The sequence below is a fragment of the Narcine bancroftii genome, chromosome 2 (genome assembly GCF_036971445.1).
Source record: "Narcine bancroftii isolate sNarBan1 chromosome 2, sNarBan1.hap1, whole genome shotgun sequence".
Lineage (NCBI taxonomy): Eukaryota > Metazoa > Chordata > Chondrichthyes > Torpediniformes > Narcinidae > Narcine > Narcine bancroftii.
The window spans coordinates 113,942,739-113,961,820 of NC_091470.1; the positions used below are offsets into that span (position 1 = coordinate 113,942,739).

Genomic DNA, 19,082 nt, shown 5'->3' on the forward strand with positions numbered 1-19,082 from the left:
ACTTTAAGCACATAATAAGTACTAGTTATATTGTTCTCACCGCGAGATCCAAGTAAGCGACACTCCTGATTTAAATTTCCTTTTGACAGTATTGTTGTTTTATTGCCACCAATTAACTCGAATTCCGTGTCCTTCATTTCAGACAGACCTGGGAATTTTCAGACTGATAAATCAGGTAATCGTCACCTTCTATCTCATCTCTCTTCTCTGAACTATCCTTTTCGATGACGATAGATAAATAAAACATTTATCGTTCACATGCTAGAAATCTGAAATGAGAACTCCAAATGCCGGAGATTCACCGCAGGCGAGGCAGTGCCGATGGAACGAAAACCAGAGCTGATGCTCTTATATCCACCAGAGAGAAGCCCGAAAGTCAGCCCACGCTGCGATTATCGTAAAAACACACAGATGCTTGAGGAAAGGTCCAGGCCTGAAACATGCGTTATGTATCTTTACCTCCTACGGATGGTGTGAGACCGCCTGAGTTCCTCCAGCAATTCCATGCCTTTACCCTTTGTTTTCAGAATCAGAACACGTCGCGAAATTAATTGCTTTGCGCTGCATCACAGGTGCTATAAATTAAATAAATAGTACAAAAAAAATAGGAGAAAGTGAGACAGTGTCTATGGTCCATTGATCATTCAGGAATCTGATGGCAGCGGGAAGAAGCTGAACTTATGCCGCTGAATGCTCGCCTTCAGGTTCCTGAACCTCCTTCCCGATAGGGGGGGGGGGGGGGGGGGTCTTTGAGGATAGAGGCTGCTTTCTTAAGACACCACCTCATGTGGATATCCTGGATGGTGTGAAGTCTGGTGTGGAGTATTAAAATCTGATCCATATCAAACGTGGCGCTTGCTTAATTTAATGTTTAAATTATCCCAAGAGTGCTGGTTAATCTGTGTGGAATTTGGCCTGAATTTTGTGGGTAGAACGGGCCCCAGTTGTGCCAGGAATATGACCTGTTCTTTATCTAGCTACAAAATATTTGGTTGCAAATTACAATTTTCCTCACTAATCTACCCCACAAAAGTCTTTCGGCCAAAACAAATGTGGCCCAATAACTGTATTTTTACCTCTAAAGCCTTACTGCAAATGTTTCACTGTGAGCCCTCCAACTCACGGTGATTATTTTGACTGAATGAGCCACATCCAATTCCACGGCCTTTTAATTCAGGCGCCTGCCTGCTTTTTGTTCATATTATTGAGGAAGACTTCAGGCCCCAAATGTTGGTTATATATCTTTACACTCTGGACACTGTGAGTTGGTTGGGCTGAGCTTCTCCAGCATTTCTACATTTTCACTACTATCACAGCGACCATAGTCCTTCGTGCTTCACTCCAATTCTTCCCAGAGCTTCCCAACAGGAGGAGTATTCTGTTTTCCTCTCCCTGTTGCAGGGACTTGCCTCCTTTTAACTCTCCTTCGAGCAGGGAGTAGGCACCCTTAAATTGTCCATTGAGCAGCAACTAACCTTTTTTACTCTCCTTGTAGCAGGGACTGTCCTCCATTTAACTGTCCTTGAAGCAGGGAGTAGCCTCCTGTTTTTGTACAGAGGATTGTTTGAACCTGCAACGCACTTTCTGAGAGGATAGAGACAGATTCTCACACTACATTTAACAAATACCATAAGATCGAAAAGTCTCTTTCTGTCTTGCATGACTCTGTAGCTCCGTAACTGTCGTCTGCAGTGGTGTGAAATCATGCTTTGTTGGGGGATCTATGCGGATGTGTAATACCTGTGTGCTCTGTGGCTACTTGCCCAATACTGTGTACCTGGAGAGGATGCCTGTTTGATATCCTCGGTGTTTCACAGAGAGCGTGAGGCTGAGATTAATCAATGGAGGCAGCCGGTGCCACTACAAGGGAAGGTGGGGGACCGTGGATGATTCTCTCTGGGAGCTGGAGGACGTGGCTGTCGTATGTCGGGAGCTGGGTTGCGGTGAAGGGTTAGGGTTCTCCGGCGGGGGATTACTTTGGGGAAGGGACTGGACTCCTCGTGACTTTTTCTGTGGCATGCAAAGGGTCGGAGGCCGCACTCCGGCAGTGCGAATCAAACCCATGGAACTTTTACTCCTGGCCGCACCACAAAAGTGCCGGCGTTATCTGCGCAGGTAAAACATTCCTTTCATTTCTCATCATGTAGTTTATAATAACACTAGGATGCCGAATGTCACTTACAAATAAGGTTCACTTTACCCTAACATTATATGGATAACTCCAAGTACAAAATTCGTGGTTTTATTTCACAACAAATATGTACAAAAGTCACATGTTTACAAATAGGGCATTAAATTGGGAGACGTGATAATAAACAGAACTCTTCCTTCAAAAGCACAAAATACAGACGAGAGTCCACTATGACCGTCAGGTGCAGGGGGATAGTTTAACACTGGGACGTGTGGAGACGAAGCTAACGGTACAATTCTCCAGTCTGTTGTAAAGAAGATTCATGGGGACAAGTGGTGAGCTGGCAGAGATGGTGAATGTAGAGAACTGGAGAACCCACAAAAAGATCTTCAATTCAACCATGACAATATTTTTTCAATGAAGGGAAGTTTTAAACTGATGTCAGGATCTGTTCACATAAAGAGATGAAGGACTGGACTAATATGTTGGTTGAGAAACAGAATTACTGGAGAAAATGTTTACAATCCAACACAACTTTGTGTGGTGGTGGGTAACAGGAGATTGTGAGCACAGGACAGTTGTCTCCGTCATTGGAGACAAGTGAGGATGGCGGTGGCCAGTGGAGTGGCCTCCTGTTGGCCTGTCTCAGTATCAGAGGACAGATTGGTGCTCAGCAACAGAGGGAATGCAAAGTTGTTTCAGGTAGAATGGTGGTAGGTTTATTTAGAGCTATAATCTCTCTATTTATTGCTGGACGATTATGCATGCCTATAAGAAGACAACCAGCTATGTGTCAACTCATAATGTGATCAGGCTATTCTCACTACAACCAAATGTATTGGAGGAAGAAGAACATTAGCAGCAGGTAGAGTGGCTGCTTCACAACTCCAGACATCCTGTGTCAATCCTGACCTCTGGTACTGCCTGTTTACTTTCCATGTTCTCTTTTTGACCATACATGGTAGTAGATTTAGGATGGAGATGAGGAGGAACTGCTTTTCCCAGACGTAGGTGAATCTGTGGAATTTGCTGCCCATTGAAGCAGTGGACGCAACCTCAATAAATATATTTAAGACAAGGTTGGATAGATTTTTACATAGTTGGGGAATGAAGGGATATGGGGGGGGGGGGCGGGGAAAGTCAGGTAGGTAGAGATGAGCCCATCATCAGATCAGCAATGATCTCATTCACTGGTGGATAGCCATTGATGGGCTGAATGGTCAATTCTTGCTCCTATTTCTTATTTCCTTTGGGTATTCTAGTTTCCATCCTAAAGACATTTGGTAATTAAAGCCCCTGTAAATTTCTTTTGATGTCTACATGAGTAGTGAAGCCTGGGAATTTGGCGAGAATAAAATGGGATTGATATAAGAATGAAACTTGATGAACCATTTGTATATTGTATGACTACATTTGTTATGCACTGGAACAGAACAACTTGCCACCTATTGGATCAGATATATGTTTAAGTATTGATGAAAACAATTGTTCATTATTGTATTAACTTAGGTCACAAAGTTCTAAGACTGGTATCCAGACATTCCCCATGCTCGGGCAGAGTGGAGGTCCTGCTCGGTGAAACCTGGGGAACGATATGCGACCTTCACTGGGACCTGGCCAATGCTAACGTGGTCTGTAGTCAGCTTCAGTGTGGGGTTGCAGTGGCCGTGCCAAAAGGAGCTTACTTTGGAGAAGGCATCATCCCTGCACACAACAATGTTTTTGAATGTACAGGAAAGGAGACAACTTTGGTGGATTGCCCTCTCTCAAGAACAAATTACACAGAGTGTACCAACAGTAACAGTGCCAGTGTCATCTGCTCTGGTGAGTCCTCACAGGGGATCAATGGGCAACTCCCTTCCTTACTGAAAGCAAAACTGTGGTAAATGTAGAAGGGAAGGGAGCTTTAATGTCAGGACATCTGTGTGCAGTGTGCAAAATTCTCTCTGTACCCAGGCCCTTGCTTTTTACAGGTTAAATTTAAATTTAAGCATACGGTAACAGGCCTTTCCGGCCCATGAGCCATGACCCCCACAAATACACCAAAGAACCTGCAACCCTCCACAATTTCTGTACATTTTTGAAGGGTGGGGGGAAACTGGAGCAACCGGAGGAAACCCACAAGACATGGCGAGAACATCCAATTTCACTGTAGGCAAGTCAAATCATTTGCATGTGTAACAGATGATGTTGTTTTTTATATTGTATATAAATATGCTTTAAAGGAGATAAATTGTGGCAGGTTTTTAGTGTAGGCCACATACAAACACTTCAAAACAGATCTCATTTAAAATACTAGAGCTCTGCTCAAGCCAGACAGGCCCGGCTCCAAGGGCCTTTTCAAAAGCTGTGGGGAGTGCCTATAGAGACTTCACTAATGGGTTATTGTTTTGAAAATCAAAAGAAGAAAGAACTCGGAGGATTAAGTTTGGAGCAGCAGGCTGTCCGAGGGCAGTTGGCAGTTCTAAGAGGGTCATGTGGTTTTGCAAGCAGAGAGAGTCAAACAGGCTTTTCTGTGTGTGTGTGTGTGTGTGTGTGTGTGTGTGTGTGTGTGTGTGTGTGTGTGTGTGTGTGTGTGTGTGTGTGAGAGAGAGAGAAAATTAAGTTCTGCAGTTTTTACAGTTCAGCAGCAGCTGGTACTGGAGCAGGATGCTTCTGCAAATGTAAACCTAAAATTGTTTCAAGATAATTTGGCACAGCCTATCTCTCATAACCTTTTGTGCGTACATTAATTTCCTTAAGAGCTAGTTCAAAGTCAACAATATTGGTGGGCCTGAAGCACTGTTCCCTCTAAGTTGTGCGCTGGTTGCAAAACGTTTGTGCACGTACACAACTTAGAGGGAACGGTGCTTCAGACCCACCATATTGTTGATTTGAACTAGTTCTTCAGTTCAATATTTAATGAATTGGCAGCCACGGCTACATCCTTTAAAAATGTCAGCAATGGGCTGGTTAGTGGGATTTAGAGGTGACGAATGCAGCAAGATGGGTTGCTAAGAAATGCTGAGGGACTGAGAGAACCTGAGTGCTTGTTGACAGTGAGAGGACATTTAGTTAAGAATGTGTGTGGAATACTTTCCTTTATTGACCAAGTTGAAGAATACAAAAGCAGGGAGGTCATATAGCAAATTAATTTTCTCAAGGAAACCTACAAGAAGAGATTGAGTCGTTTGGAGCTGTGCTCACTTGAATGAGAGGGGATTGAATAGAAACGTATAAAATTATGAAAGGCATAGATAAGATAGAGGTAGGTAAGTTGTTCCCATTGGTGGGAGGACTAGAACTAAGGAATATGGTTTCAAGATTCAGGGTAGTAGAGAGGAGCCACGTGATGGAGTAGTGGGCGGTCGGGAAAACCAGCCCTCTCCAGGAAAATAGGAAAAAAAGTTAGGAAAAAGCAGCAAAGCATAAAAAAAAATAAAATATAAGAAATAGAAGATAAAGATTCAGAGAAGAGAAAGAAAATGACTTCCAAGAAGGAGAAAGTAAAAGCAACTGGAAAAAAAGTAGAAAAGTTGCCGGAGAAGATAAAAGAAGGCCTTACCTGCACAAAGGAACAGGACGCTGTGGTGGCGAGGAGTGCCCGACTCTCGAGGTTAGTGCCTTCCCTAAAGAGTCGCGACCCACCAGCCGGTGCACTACAAAAATGGCTCTCGGAACCAAACAAAAGTGCGCAATCAAAAGAGAAAGAGGACACTGGCAGGATAGGGGCTCAGAAGAAGAGCAGGCTTTCACAGAGTGAGCAGCTGAGTGACGCCCGACACCAGGGCTCTCAGCTGGAGGATAGGGAAGACAGTAGAAGAGCGAACGATGAAACAGACATGGAAGACAGACGGAGGGAAGATCAACAAGAAGACCAACGTCGGGAAGCACCACAGACGAGCAACCCAGGAGGGGTGAACCAGCAAGAAGAGGCCCAGCAAGAAAAGTTCTGACAAAGCTCATGAGGAAAAACAGAAGAGACACAGACACAAATAAGAGAAGACACAAACACAGATACAGACACAGAAGAAGAGGAAGAAGAAGACCAAGATCTTCATAGAGAAATAAAAGGTAAAACTGATGGACAAAGAGAAATAAAAGGTAAAACTGATGAACAGAATATAGATAAAGTCTTTTTTGAAGAACAAATGAGATCACTAAAAGAATGGTTATCATTTGAGTTTAATGCAATTAAAAGGAAGATGAAAAGAACAGAAGATAAAATGCAAAGGTTAGAACTGGTAATGACAGAAATAGGGAAAAGAGTAGAGAATGTGGAAGAGCGGGAAACGGCTGTAGAAATGGAAGTGAATGACTTAAGAGAAAAATTGGAAGGAAGTGACAAAAAAATTAAAGAGATACAAGAGTTGTTATCTCAGAAAATTGATACGTTGGAAAATTATAGTAGGCGGAACAACATAAAAATAGTGGGCCTGAAGAAGGGTGAAGAAGGCACAGACATGAAGGAATTTATAAAAGGATGGATCCCAAAGGTCCTGGGAACGACAGAAATGCAAGAAGAAATGGAAATAGAAAGGCCACACAGAGCATTAGCTCCGAAACCACAGGCACATCAAAAACCAAGATCCATCTTAGTAAAATTTTTGAGATACACGATAAGAGCAAGTATACTAGAAAGGGCAAGGAAAAAAGTTAGAGAAGATAATAAACCATTGGAATACAAGGGTCAAAAAATATTTTTTTACCCAGACATAAGTTTTGAACTCTTAAAGAGGAGGAAGGAATTTAATACAGCAAAATCAACTTTATGGAAAAATGGTTACAAATTCATATTAAGACATCCAGCCGTGCTTAAAATATTTATACCCGGGGAGCAAAACAGACTTCTCGGATCCAGAGAAAGCGCAAGAATTTGCAGAACGTTTGCAGGACAGGAGAAGAAATGAAGAGATGTAACAAAAATGAAGAACGGTGATACAGTATATATAACGATGTAAAAACAATGTATATGTAAAGAACTAAAGAGGGAAAAGAGAAGGGAAGGAAGGGAGTAGGGGGGGGAAGAAGAGAGAGACCTTTGTTATATGTGTTTTAAAAAAATGTTTTATGGAGAGGGCTGGGTGGAGGGGGAATAACCGTCACTGCAAAATCAGTTGACACTGTGAACAAGATTGCAATCCAAATGAAAAGAGGAGTTGTGGTTGCCCAGCAAGGGGTATGGGGCAACTCAGAGAGGAGGGGGAACTTTTGGGGTTAAGGTATTAGTGGATGTGGTAACTGTGGGGGTACTTTATGTCTTAAATGTGTTGTTGTACATTAAGTGTAATAACAGAAAACTAAGAGATGAAAATGGGAAAAAGGGGGATGGAGGTGGTGAAGAGGTGGAAAAGAGGTGTATGCAAGATATGAGATGGCCATGTTGAACTATATGACTATAAACATTAATGGAATACATAACCAAATTAAAAGGAAGAGGCTACTAAATTTAGAAAAAATAGATATAGCATTTGTGCAGGAAACACATCTGACTGAAGCAGAACATAACAAACTAAAGAGAGACTAGGTAGGACATGTAATGGCAGCATCCTATAATTCAAAAGCTAGAGGTGTAGCCATACTAGTTAACAAAAATGTACCAATCAAAATAGAGGAGGAAATAATAGATTCGGCAGGGAGGTATGCAATGATGAAGTGTCAGATATACTCAGAATTTTGGAATTTGCTCAATATATATGCGCCTAACGAGGAGGATCAAAAGTTTATGCAGGATATTTTTTTTGAAGATGGCAGACACACAAGGAAATATATTGATAGGAGGGGATTTTAACCTTAATTTGGACCCAATATTAGATAAAACTGGACAAAAGACAAGCAAAAAGAATAAAGTAGCCAAATTTATGGTTAAATCAATTCAGGAAATGAAACTTATGGATATATGGAGGAGGCAACACCCAAGAGAGAAGGAATTTTCATATTATTCAAGTAGGCACAAAACTTACTCAAGGATTGATATTTTTTTGTTGTCAACCCATATTCAAGGGAGAGTTAGGAAGACTGAGTATAAAGCCAGACTACTATCAGATTATTCACCCCTATTATTAGCAATAGAACTGGAGGACATCCCACAAAGAACATATAGATGGAGGTTAAACTCCATGCTACTTAAAAGACAGGAATTTAGGGAGTTTATTGAACGCCAAATTAAAACATATTTTGAAATAAACACAGGATCAGTGAAAAACTAATTTATATTATGGGATGCAATGAAAGCCTTAATTAGAGGACCGATAATAAGTTATGTGACTAAGATGAAAAAGGACTACAATCGGGAAATAGAGCAGTTGGAAAGGGAGATAGTAAGTACAGAAAAGGAATTAGTAAAAAGCGATGATATAACAAAAAGGAGAGAATTGGCAGGCAAAAAAATTAAATACGAAACATTGCAAATGTACAAGGTGGAGAAAAACATAATGAAAACAAAGCAAAAGTATTACAAACTGGGAGAAAAAACACATAAAATATTAGCCTGGCAACTTAAAACAGAACAAGTTAAAAGAACAATACTGGCATCAAGGAAAAAGGACAAACAAATTACATATAATCCAACAGAGATTAATGAAAATTTTAAGGAATTTTATAAACAATTGTATCAAACTGAGAACGAGGGGAAAGATGATAAAATAGAGGAATTTTTAACTAAAATTGAACTGCCGAAATTGCAAGAAAATGAACAAAACAAACTAATAAAACCATTTGAAATAGAGCAAATACAGGATATATTAAAAAAAGCTGCCAATCAATAAAACACCAGGAGAGGATGGATTTCCAATAGAATTAATTACTCCTCTCCTGGAAACAATGAACCAGAGAAGAAACACAAAATTTGCCAGATTCATGTAAGACAGCAATAATTACAGTAATACCAAAGATGGGGAAGGATCCATTAACACCAGCATCATATAGACCAATATCTCTACATAACCTAAACTATAAGATAATAGTGAAATTATTAGCAAACAGATTGGCCGATTGTGTACCTAAAATAGTAAAACAATATCAAACTGGATTTATTAAGAAAAGACAAACAGCAGACAATGTCTGCAAACTTATTAATCTAATCCACGCAATTTAAGGAAATAAGAAACCAACAATGGCTGTTGCTCTAGACGCAGAAAAATCCTTTGACAGAGTAGAGTGGAATTACTTATTTAAAGTATTACAGAAGTTCAATCTACCAGAAAAATGTATAAATTGGATTAAAGGATTGTATAATGGACTGTTGGCGAAAGTAACAGTAAATGGATATGTATTGAGTCACTTTAAATTAAATAGGTCAACTAGACAGGGATGTCCACTATCCCCCTCATTGTTTACCTTAGAAATAGAACCTTTGGCAGAACTGATAAGAATAGAAAATAAAATAAAAGGGATAAAAATAAAGAAGGAGTATAAAATCAGCTTATTTGCAGATGAAATCATATACCTAACAGAACCAGAGGTATCAATAAAATAATTACTTAAGAAATTGAAGGAATATGGAGAAAAGTGAAGTGATGCCAATGTGTAACGCAGACTATACAGAATTTTAAAAAGAATCTCCATTTAAATGGCAAGCACAAGCAATCTGATACCTAGGGATCAGGTTAGGTAATAACTTAAGCCACTTGTACAAACTAAATTATCAGCCACTAATAAAGAAATTGCAGGAAGACTTAGAACATTGGAAAGAATTAGCGCTAACGTTGATAGGGAGGGTAAACTGCTTTAAAATGAACGTGTTCCCAAGGATATAATACTTATTTCAAACATTACCAATTCCCTTAACAGAAAAATTCTTCAAGGAACTAAAGAGAATAATAAGGAAATTCTTGTGGAAAGGGAGGAATCCAAGGGTAGCGTTAAATAAATTAACAGAGAGATAAAATCAAGGTGGTTTGCAGTTACCAAATTTTAGAAATTTTTACAGAGCCGCACAATTAAGGTATTTATAAGATTTTTACCAGATAAGGGAAAAACCAGACTGGACTAAGATAGAACTAGATAAAATAGGGGAAAAGGTACCGGAGCATATACTTTATAAGTGGGATGAAAAGCTGGTGCAATATAAAAACTCACCAGTACTGCATCATTTACTTAATACATGGAAGAAGATCCACTTAGAAAGGAAAAAAACAAATGATCAAATAGCAAAATTACTATTGATGCAAAATACGCTAATCCCTTTTACAATAGACAACCTTTCCTTTAGAGAATGGGAGAGAAAAGGAATCAAAAGAATAGAAAACTATATTGGCAAATAATTTATTAACATTTGAACATTTGAAGTATAAATATGGAATAACTCATGGTTCAATGTTTGCATATGATCAATTGAAAGCTTATTTAAAGGATAAATTGGGAAACAGCTTGAGATTACCTGAAGGAAGCAGCTTTGAATACGTGATTACAGAAAATGATAATCAAAAGATTTATAACCAACACGTACATTAGCTGCAAGATAAGGAAAATGAAATAAACTATAAACCTAAGCAGAAGTGGGAAAAGGATCTAAACATAAAGATAAAAAATGAAGTATGTGAAAAGTTATGTTCTGGAACTATGAAGAATACAATAAACACAAGGTTACGCATGAAACACTATAATTAGTTACACAGGGTATACATCACTCCTCAAAATTTAAAAAAATGGGATTGAACATTATCGGATAGATGTTTTTGCTGTAAGAAGGAAATGGGAACAACATTACATGCAACTTGGGCATGTACGAAATTAAATATGTTTTGGGAAGAATTAAATCAGATACAAAATAAAATTACAAAAAAATAACATATCAAAAAAACAAGAGATATTTATTTTAAGTAACATAAGAAGTAGAGAATTAGGCCTCAAATTGGATAAAATGCAAAAAAAAAATTCATTATGATAGCCTTAGCAATAGCAAAAAAATGTATAATGTCAACTTGGAAAATGGAAGAGAGCATGAGTATACAGCAATGGTACATGGAAATTAATAAATGTATTCCACTGGAAAAAACAACATATAATTTAAAAAATAAAGTCACAATGTTTGAACAAATTTTGGAACCATACATGGAACTTATCAGAGCTTGCCTACGACCTCTATCCGCTAAAATGAGAATGAAAATGATAAGAAGACAAAATGACTAGATTCGGTGTGTAATCAATAGATGACATTTTTTTTGGTTTATTTTCCTTTGTGTGAAGATATTGTTTTATAGTTTTATTGTATTGTATATGTTGAATATTTATGGGTTTTGGAGGGGGGTGGGTAGAGGGGAGGGAAGGGGGATAAAAGGGGGATAAAAGGGGAGAAAAGACCACTGAGTAAATTTAATGAGAAATGTTTGTACATATTTTGGTTGATATGGTTCACAGTGTGAAAAATTTAAAAAAAAAATAGGTTATTAGATTTAGGATGGAGATGAGGAGGAACTGCTTTTCCCAGATGGTGGTGAATCTGGAATTCACTGCCCATTGAATCAGTGGAGGAGACCTCAGTGAATATATTTAAAAAAGGTTGGATAGATTTTTACAGAGTTGGGGAATTAGGGGATATGGGGAAAAGGCAGGTAGATGGAGATGAGCGGATCATCAGATCAGCCATGATCACATTGAATGGCAGAGCAAGCTCGACGGGCTGGACGGCCAACTCCAGCTCCTGTATCTTTTGTTCATATGTTAGTGGCATTTGGAGGTGGCAAATGTCAAAGAATTGACTAAAAGGTAGCAAGGGGATATGAGATAAATGGTGGATTATTAAGAAAGGTTCAGGGACCTAGGGAATCTGAGTGCATGTCGACAGCAAGAGGACATTTAGTAAAGAATGTGTATGGAATAGTTGTCTTCATTGACCAAGTTGAAGAATACAAGAGCAGGGAGGTCACGTAGCAAATTAGTTTTCCCAAACCTGAACACCGTGAATTCAGGTCAGCACTCAACAAAAATGCTGTGATGTAGAATTCCTGGGAAGGAGATATGAAAGATTCTTCTCAGGGCTTGAGAATGATTAGGATAAGGAGAGGCGCTCCAGGCTGGACCTATACTTCTTTTGGCAACTGAATGGAAATTTGACTGATAGTTACAAAATTATGGGAGTGAAAAGGAACAACTTATTTTCATTAGTAGATGAGACAATAACTAAAGGTCCTAAGATAATCAATAGATGTATTGGAGGAGAGTTTAGTGGGGATATGGAGCTCAGAAACCCTCAACAGAAATGGACAATGGCCCTAGAATGAATAATATCATCTCCTGACTAGCCTTGCTCTGGATTCGTTGTCAAATCTGACCTTAACCCGCTAATAAATTTTCTCGCAATAAATGCATGCTAATTCTTCTGTCTGCAAGGAAAGATAAACTGAATGTCCCTAATGTAAGCTGTATTCATACTCATATCAAAGCAAGTACGTCCTTCATTGTGACATGTCCAAAGCTTTAAAAAAAATGCCAATGCTCAAATCAACTGAATAATTTCTGCCTCCCTGTTATATTCGAACCATTTGGAAAATGGACAACATTCTCTCTTCTGTTTTTATTTTCTCAGGAGTAGCTGTCAACTTTGAGCTATCAGCTAGCTTTTCTTTCTTTTTCAATCTTTTTATTATTATTATAATGTATAAACACATACAGTTCAAAGAGATATAAAAAAATACATAGTAAGTAATGAATTAATACAGAGATATTAAACAATAATATTACAGAATAAAAATATATCATAAAAAATTTTTTTTGATCAGTTTAGGGTGTGAACTATCTCTAAAAAAAAAGATATAATTAATAACAATATATGAAAAAAGAGAAAAAAAAACCCAAAAAAGAAGAAAAAACAAATCTGAATTTAAAAAAAAACTTAAAAAAAAACCTACAGATATAGCTAAACCACGCCGATCACTCCGATCTCATCTTACAGCCCAATTATCATACATAATCATAAAAAGAAAACAGAGCCAGATCAACTCACCACAAATGAAAATATTGAATAAATGGTCGCCAGGTTAACTCAAACTTAGAAGGGGATTCATAGACAGAGTTTCTAATTTTCTCTAAATTTAAACATAGTATAGTTTGGGTATACCATTGGAAAACAGTGGGAGGATTTACCTCTTTCCAATTTAATAGTATAGATCTTCTAGCCATTAGTGTAAGAAAAGCAATCATACGATCCGCAGGAAGAGATAAATAAGTAAAATCTATCATAGGTAATCCAATGCTAGCTTTTGAATAAGGATCAATAATTATTAACGAGTGATAAATTGATAAACTGCCAATGGGAAATAGTGACTCTTTTCTTTGTTTGCACTGTTACGTGTGTAAGTTGCAATGATTACAAAATGTAATTGCATCTGCATTTGCTTTCAAAACAGGGAACCATGGGCCGCGATTGGTTGGCGGGAGTGGCAGATGTTCTGGCCAGTTGGAAGTCCTACATGGAAGCCACTGGGGGACAATTTGTGATATGTACTTTGGATTGGAAGAGGCTACGGTGGTCTGCAGACATCTTCAGTGTGGGAGAGCAGTTGCAGTGCTGGGAGGCGCTCACTTTGGAGAGGGCAGTGACCGAGTGTGGAAGGAGAACTACAGGTGCTGGGGGAACGAGTCCAAAGTGTGGGATTGTCCCAATTCATCCTGGGAAAAGTTCTCCTGCACACATGCCAATGATGTCAGTGTCATCTGTTCAGGTGAGTCCACACAGCCTGTTCATCATTTCAATTACTCCTGTCGGGAAAATGGATCCATTGGCATCCACTTTTTGGGCACAAATTATGCATAAGAGCTGTATAACTGAGATTATTCTTTTGGTCAAATTGAGTTCACTTGGGAAATTGTTCCATTGTGGACACTTCATTGATTAGAGATTTTTGGCATGAAGCTACTGTCCAAAAAGAACATGTTAAGAGCACTGTTGTCACCCTCTCTTATCAGATTCCAGTACTGGAAGCCTTTATCTTCTAAACACTCACTCCATCAGATATGATTCATCTTCCTGCACCCGATCCTTTTGTTTTACTTATCTCTCTCACCCTCTGTCTGGCATCAGCCAATCTCCTTCCTCTATCCATCAAGCTTCACCTCCCCCTGGTCCACATGACCCTGTCCTACTTCTCTCTCTCTCTCTCTCTCTCTCTCTCTCTCTCTCTCTCTCGTCTTGATGGAGGTTTCCAACCCGAAACATCAATCATTCTTTTTCTCCCATTGATGATTCTCGACCAGCTGACATCCTCCAGAAGATTGTGTTTAGCCTCAGATTCCAGCATTTGCAGTCTTCTGTGTTTCTAGATGTAATTTATTCCAGGAAGTATTTGCGGTTTACTTCTTCTCTCATTCCTTTCTGTAGAAGAAAGATCGGTGCTGAGACTGAACAGTGGAGGAAGTCTGTGTGACGGGCGAGTGGAGATGTATTCCAATGGCAGATGGGGTCTGGTGCAGGACACCTTCTGGGGCCTGAATGATGCAAATGTGGTCTGTATGCAGTTGGGCTGTGGTCATGTGCTGTCTGCCTACAATTCATCGAAGTATGGAGACGGCGAGGGGCCCGTGTGGGTGAATCACGTCCAGTGTGAAGGACATGAGAAGCAGACTTGGAACTGCAGCTCCTTCACGTTCAGTCCCTCCCTCAATGACACCAGCAGTGTTGGGGTTTTGTGTTCAGGTGAAGACCTGGTTCATTATCTTAGAACTAAACAGGGGTCTGGGGATGCTCTAGACCAGCCATTCTCAACAGAGCCCTAAGGCTGCAGAACATTGAAGCAAAAGCTTTGTTTTCTTTTAATCTCACATAAAATATTTATTTTTATGCTGTCAGTACAGGAGAAACCAAAATGTGACTGCTTCATGGGGAAGGCGGCTCATAACCTTTGAGGAGAATCCAAAGGAGGCCATACCCAAAATAAGGTTGAGAATGGCCGATCTAGACAATTCTTAGCAGGTTTTCTGGCTTGTACAGAATGTTGTTGTAATTTCTAGAGTTGGACCGTGTTCCACTCTGCAGACAGATGTCTTGGAACCATAAAATGTGAATTCTATCAAGTAGTATCTAAGTCAGACAAATGTCCTGGATTCATAATGAATGAGTTCCATCTGGTTACTCAAATCTCTGGCATCTTAAATATGAGTTTCATACAGATTAAATTTAAAGTTTAAGTTCAAATTTATTGTCATATGTAGCAAAGAGGCAGTGATTTACAGGCAGACTAGTTGGACTTCTCATACATAGTATACTGGTACAACCAGTGCAAAATTGTGGAGAGAGTGAAAGAGATCAATTGGTGTGGAGCAAAGGGAAAGTATTTTACTATTTTGGGTTCATTAGGAGTCTGATAACAACAGGAAAGAAACTGTCCTTGAATCTGATAAGATCATTGGGGCTCTCTTCCTACCATGATGAACACCTACAAAACAATAAACACTGTGAAGGACTCCACATACCCCTCATGTAAACTGTTCTCCCTTCTGCCATCTGGTAGGAAGTACCGTAGCACTTGAGCCCTTATGTCCAGGTTGGGCAAGTTTTTTTTTCTCCCCCCAAGCCATCAGGTTCCGGAATTCCCAGAGCATATGTAGATAGTGTACGTCTTAATATTTTAACTTATATTTATGTAAAATCTGCTCCGTGGTCCTGGAGAAAGGCTATCTCGTCTTTTCCATGTGGTATGAATGACAAATAAAGGTGATTTGACTTAACTTAGTTGCAAATCTTCCTGATGGCAGGGAGAAGAAAAAGTGTGGTCGAGGAAACTACATTGACTGCTTTTCCAAGGCAGACTCATTCCATAAAAGGGAAGGGGATTTGTGTGATGGTTTGAACTGCGTTCACAACCCTCTGCAATTTCTTGCAGACTTGGGTGGAGCAGTTACCAAACAGTGATGCACCTGGGGAAGATGATAAGAGATGCTGGTGGAATGTCAAATTTCCTCAGGTTTTTAATGCGTTTCCTTGGTTATTGCGTGGACATGGGTCAACAGGACAAGTCACTGGAAGTGTTTATGCCTCGTCTACAATCTCTACCTCAGTATCGTTGATGCAGACTGGGGAGAGAGCACTACTCCTCGTTCACAACTTTATGATCGCCTCCTTGGTTTTGTTGACACTGAGGGAGAGGTTGTTGTCCTGTCCCCAAGTCATCTTTCTCTGTTCTACTCCACCGTGTCATTGTTAGAGATCCAGCCTTTAATGGTGGTGTCAAATTAAGCTAGAGCAGTGTTTGGACATGCAGTCATGGGTGTACAGGGGGATGAGGGGGGCAGGCTAAGTAGGCAGCATTCCAATAAAGGCAGCCTGCAGCCTGTGTGGGCCCTTCAATGGCAAAGCACCAACTGGCCTCTGCCTTTATTGGTCCTTCAACCATTGACCCCTTCGCTGGTCCACTGCCGTGGTCATTGTCCCAAAGGGTAATTTCCTCAGCTTTTCCTCAACGGTGGGTATTTCTTCCTGTTTCTGGTGCCCTGCATGAGTCTACTGCTCCCCCAGAATCTGCAACCCTTCATGGTTCGCCACTCTGCTCAGAATTTGCCATCTTTGGCACTGACCTCCATGGTTGCAGGATTTAAAAAAAAAGTTAACAGGCCATTTAAAGTCTGTATGAAGCCGTCGACATTGGGACCGGTTGGTAGGAACCTGAGCTGTGACTCCACTCCCACTCCCCCAGATCCACACCAGTGGCAGCGCTGCCAATTTTTGGATAAGTTCAATTATCAGTATAACTGCACACAATATTCTGGGGTCATAGTGTGTGAGTTTCATGTAATTGCAGCACATGATCTGAGATGGATATGTTTAGACTCTATTTAATAGGGTGGTGAAAGGCGAGTAATATTTGTCTATCTGGGGTGAAGCCATGGTTAAGAATGATGGAATAATATTCTGGTGACATCCAACAGGACACATGAAGCTGAGGTTATCCAGCGGAAGGAGCCCTTGCATCGGCCGAGTGGAGGTTTATTATGATGGCGCCTGGGGCTCAGTCTGCGATGATTCCTGGGATTTGAATGAAGCCAACGTGGTTTGCAGACAATTAGGTTGTGGACACGCTTTGCAGGTGGGACCTACTTTCTATGGGCAAGGATTGGGTCCAATATGGTTGGATGAACTGAATTGTATGGGGAATGAATCGTACCTCTGGGAATGCCACTCTGCGCCCTGGGGAGAACATGATTGCGGACACAAAGAAGACGTTGGTGTGATGTGCTCAGGTGAGGCAATGTTCACTTTTCCCCTGACTGGACAACTGGTCTAACATCGGGAGTCACCATATATCTACAGCAAGATAGCAATCAAACTGAAGGAGTTAGTTGATGAGGGGAGATTGAGTAACTTGCAACTATATTCATAGGAGTTTTGAAGAATCTTTTAAGACATATAAAATAATGAAATGAATAGATAAGATAGAACCAGGGAGGTTGTTTCTACTGACAGGTGAGACTAGGATTAGTGACCAAATTTTTGGGAGATAAGGAGGAAATGTTTCTCCCAAGTAGTGAATATGAGGAATTCTCTGTCCAATGAAGCTGTAGAGGATCCTCATTAAATATATTCAAGCCACAGAGAGATTGTTTATTTTAAAAGTATAGGGAAATCATTAAGGACTCCTATCACATCACATGCACTATCTTACAGTTACTGCTGCCGGTGAAGAGATACAGGAGTATGAGACAGAACCACCAGGCTGAGAAATAGCTTCTTCCCACAGGCAGTGAGAACGCTGAACGATGAATGAATTGCTCATACATCCCTCCAAGATTGCTTTTTATTTAACAGTATTAATTTTTATATGCCACACACACACACACACACACACACACACACACACACACACACACACACACACACACACACACACACACACACACACACACACACACACAATATGTATTATTTGTCTGCATATGTGTTATGTCTATATGGATGTCTATGTGTTTTTACACCGAGGACCAGGGAACACTGTATTATGTTTTGTCAGGTTGTACTTGTACAATCAGTTGATAATAAACTTAAAACTTGAATTAAGAGTTATGGGGAACAGGCGGGTAAATGAGTCTATGGCCAGCTCAGCCATGATCTTATTGAACACCATAGAAACAGTTGGCTGAGTCCTGCTCCTAATTCTTGTGTTTTTGTGAATTCCATGGCGATTTCCTGTTTCACCTACAGAACACAAAGAGATGCGGCTGGTGAATGGAAGGCATTCTTGTGAGGGCAGAGTGGAAGTGTTCTACAATGGAACCTGGGGGACAGTGTGTTCAGAAAAACTAGACACCATCAGTGTAAATGTGATCTGTAAACAAATGGAATGTGGACCAGTAATCTCCATTCACCATGACACCAGGGATTTCGGAGCAGGTTCCGACCCCATTTGGCTGGACGACATAGAATGTCTTTCACACGAGTCGGCTATTTGGGAGTGCCAGTCAAGCCCGTGGGGGAAACACAACTGTCTCCACACAGAGGACGCTGCTGTCACTTGTGAAGGTAACACAATAGTCCCCTCACTGTAATACGCAAAAGTGCTGGAGGGTCTCTCCACTGTCCACCTATGACCTCTTATTTGTTGGCTTGTGATCCAACCCCTGCCCCTTCTTCCCTCCCTCCATCTTTTTATTCAGGCACCTGTCTGCTTTTTGCTCGTACCTTGACAAAGCACTGAGGCCCAAGACATTGGTTACATAACTTTACCTCTGATAGGTGCTGTATGACTTGCTGAGTTTCTCCAGCACTTTGTGGATTGCACCACAATCATATAATCTGTAGACCTTCCTGTTTAAACCCCACAATGTAGGTGAGTCATTTCAAACCCAAAGCTCTATTGTTTTCAGCATGTTCTTCTTCTGAACAGAAGCCCAAGTGTCTGCAAGATCCCATAGTTTAAAAGACTGCGCTCGAGAATCTGATTTGGAACAGGAACAGAACCCAACAGGTACTTTTTAACCTATAGTACATTTCCTGGGCTCTGGGTGTTAACATGGAGTGCCTGATTCTATGCTGTATGACACT

At 40.2% G+C, this 19,082-nt stretch overlaps 1 protein-coding gene across 1 annotated transcript in view; it reads left to right on the top strand.

Annotated features, from left to right (window-relative positions):
* LOC138752923 (scavenger receptor cysteine-rich type 1 protein M130-like) overlaps positions 1-19,082 on the top strand; it is a 53,291-nt gene that overhangs the window by 19,704 nt on the left and 14,505 nt on the right. The window contains exons 3-9 of the mRNA XM_069915534.1: positions 143-175; positions 3,641-3,955; positions 13,459-13,773; positions 14,430-14,744; positions 16,973-17,284; positions 18,243-18,560; positions 18,925-19,005. Of these exons, the coding sequence (XP_069771635.1) occupies positions 143-175; positions 3,641-3,955; positions 13,459-13,773; positions 14,430-14,744; positions 16,973-17,284; positions 18,243-18,560; positions 18,925-19,005 (1,689 nt within the window). The remainder of the gene's footprint in view (positions 1-142; positions 176-3,640; positions 3,956-13,458; positions 13,774-14,429; positions 14,745-16,972; positions 17,285-18,242; positions 18,561-18,924; positions 19,006-19,082) is intronic.